Source organism: Sphaeroforma arctica, assembly GCF_001186125.1.
Source record: "Sphaeroforma arctica JP610 unplaced genomic scaffold supercont1.6335, whole genome shotgun sequence".
NCBI lineage: Eukaryota > Ichthyosporea > Ichthyophonida > Sphaeroforma > Sphaeroforma arctica.
Window position 1 is genome coordinate 1 of NW_014034223.1, and position 1681 is coordinate 1681.

Consider the following 1681-nt stretch of genomic DNA (forward strand, 5'->3'; position numbering starts at 1 on the left):
AAAGGCACTTGTGCAGACAGGGTGCGTACAGGCGTAAGGACGCTCACCTGTGTGAGTGCGCGCATGAATCTTGAGACTGCCAGAGGTTATAAAGGCGCTGTTACAACCAGCGTGTGTGCAGGCATACGTACGTTCCCCTGTGTGGGTCCGTATGTGAATTTGGAGGTGGTTGAACTGAGTAAAGGTACTTGTGCAGCCAGGGTGCGTGCAGGCGTACGGACGTTCCCCTGTGTGCGTGAGCGCATGTCGTGTAAGAGCGCTAGGGGATGGAAAAGTGCTGCCACAACCGGGGTGCGTACAGGCATAGGGACGTTACCCTGAAGCGATTCGTGATTTTCCCAGGCTCCCAGATGTGCTGCTGAAGAACATCATTCTGTGTTTTAGGACGAGCAGACAAATCGGAGTCACTGTGTTGTTATTCTGTCGGATGGTCGCATTAAATTTTAACAAGCACGTATCTGTCAATTGAGATGGAGACCTCCAATGTGCATTTCTGAGGCGCAGTCGAGCAAGTTCAGACTGCAGCTGCTCACTCTTGAGTCTAAATATGCCATTGTATGAAGGTCACTCATTGTCAACGATGAGTCTGAATTTGCTAATGGGTGAAAAAACACACATGGTTTTTTGAACTACACTAATATATATCAACCTTGTTTCGTAAGCGAGAATACATATCTAAACTGCCTCAGTTTGTTCGTGCATGAGCTTTACCCATCTGTGCACGAGGCGGAACAGAATTTGAGGTAAACCTTTCAAATACTGTATTAAGTAAGTGTATGCAACGTGTACGACACAAATGCAATCTGCGAAGCACCCACATGGAAAGAGATTGACTACCACTATTAACCCAATCTGAAGGTAACCGTGTCGTTTGAGAGGGAGGAGACCGTTGCATCTGTATGCATGTTCACATTGCCTAAGGCCCACAAATCGAAACGTTTAGGAAAGTGCAGAAATGTATGACATATGTACCTGTTTGTATACAAACATTGCGTTATATTAAAATAATCATTTATTAACTGATAACTTGTAGATCTACGATTGCGCTCTAGAATTGATTTGTTCATATTAGATCTACAATTATACTTACTGTCATAGCCGCCTCGTATAACTCAACAGATGTTAACATTTGTACTATTACCCCCCTCCTCCTCCTCACAAGTCATAAGGCTTATTGTATAGAAATGGTAGCTTTATCCATTCTTTCGAATAAAAAAAAATTATATCGGAGGAAGTGAACTTCTGTGTGATTCTATGCTTTGTATATAAATTGAGTTCAAAGGTATGGCAAGCGCAGTCTAGTGTCATGCACATACGTTTTGATAATTTTATAATTGTAATTATAGGCAAACTATGTATCACTATCAATAAAACCAAGATGTGGATTATTCTGTTCTGCTGTAGAATTTGCATATGAATACATTCAACACTGTTTTACATATATAAATATATGAACAAGTTGCAGATATGTATCTTCATATACAAACGACTCTACTTTTCGGATATACATTCAGTACAAAGGTATGGCCAGGACAGTTTTTCGCCATGCACACACAGTTTGATTTCATCAGCAAACTACGCATCACTATCGCTAAAACTCATGCTATGGGTTATCCTGTTATAACATAGGATTAAAATATAAATATATTCACTACTATTCTATATATATATAAATCTATTA

At 40.4% G+C, this 1681-nt stretch overlaps 1 protein-coding gene across 1 annotated transcript; it reads right to left on the reverse strand.

Annotated features, from left to right (window-relative positions):
* Window positions 1-86: 86 nt before the first annotated feature.
* On the reverse strand, window positions 87-358 carry SARC_15565 (hypothetical protein; the record flags this gene model as incomplete). Its single annotated transcript, XM_014290317.1, has 1 exon — window positions 87-358. A coding segment is annotated over one exon (272 nt), but the record flags the coding sequence as incomplete, so codon positions are not given.
* Between the last annotated feature and the right edge of the window lie 1323 nt (window positions 359-1681).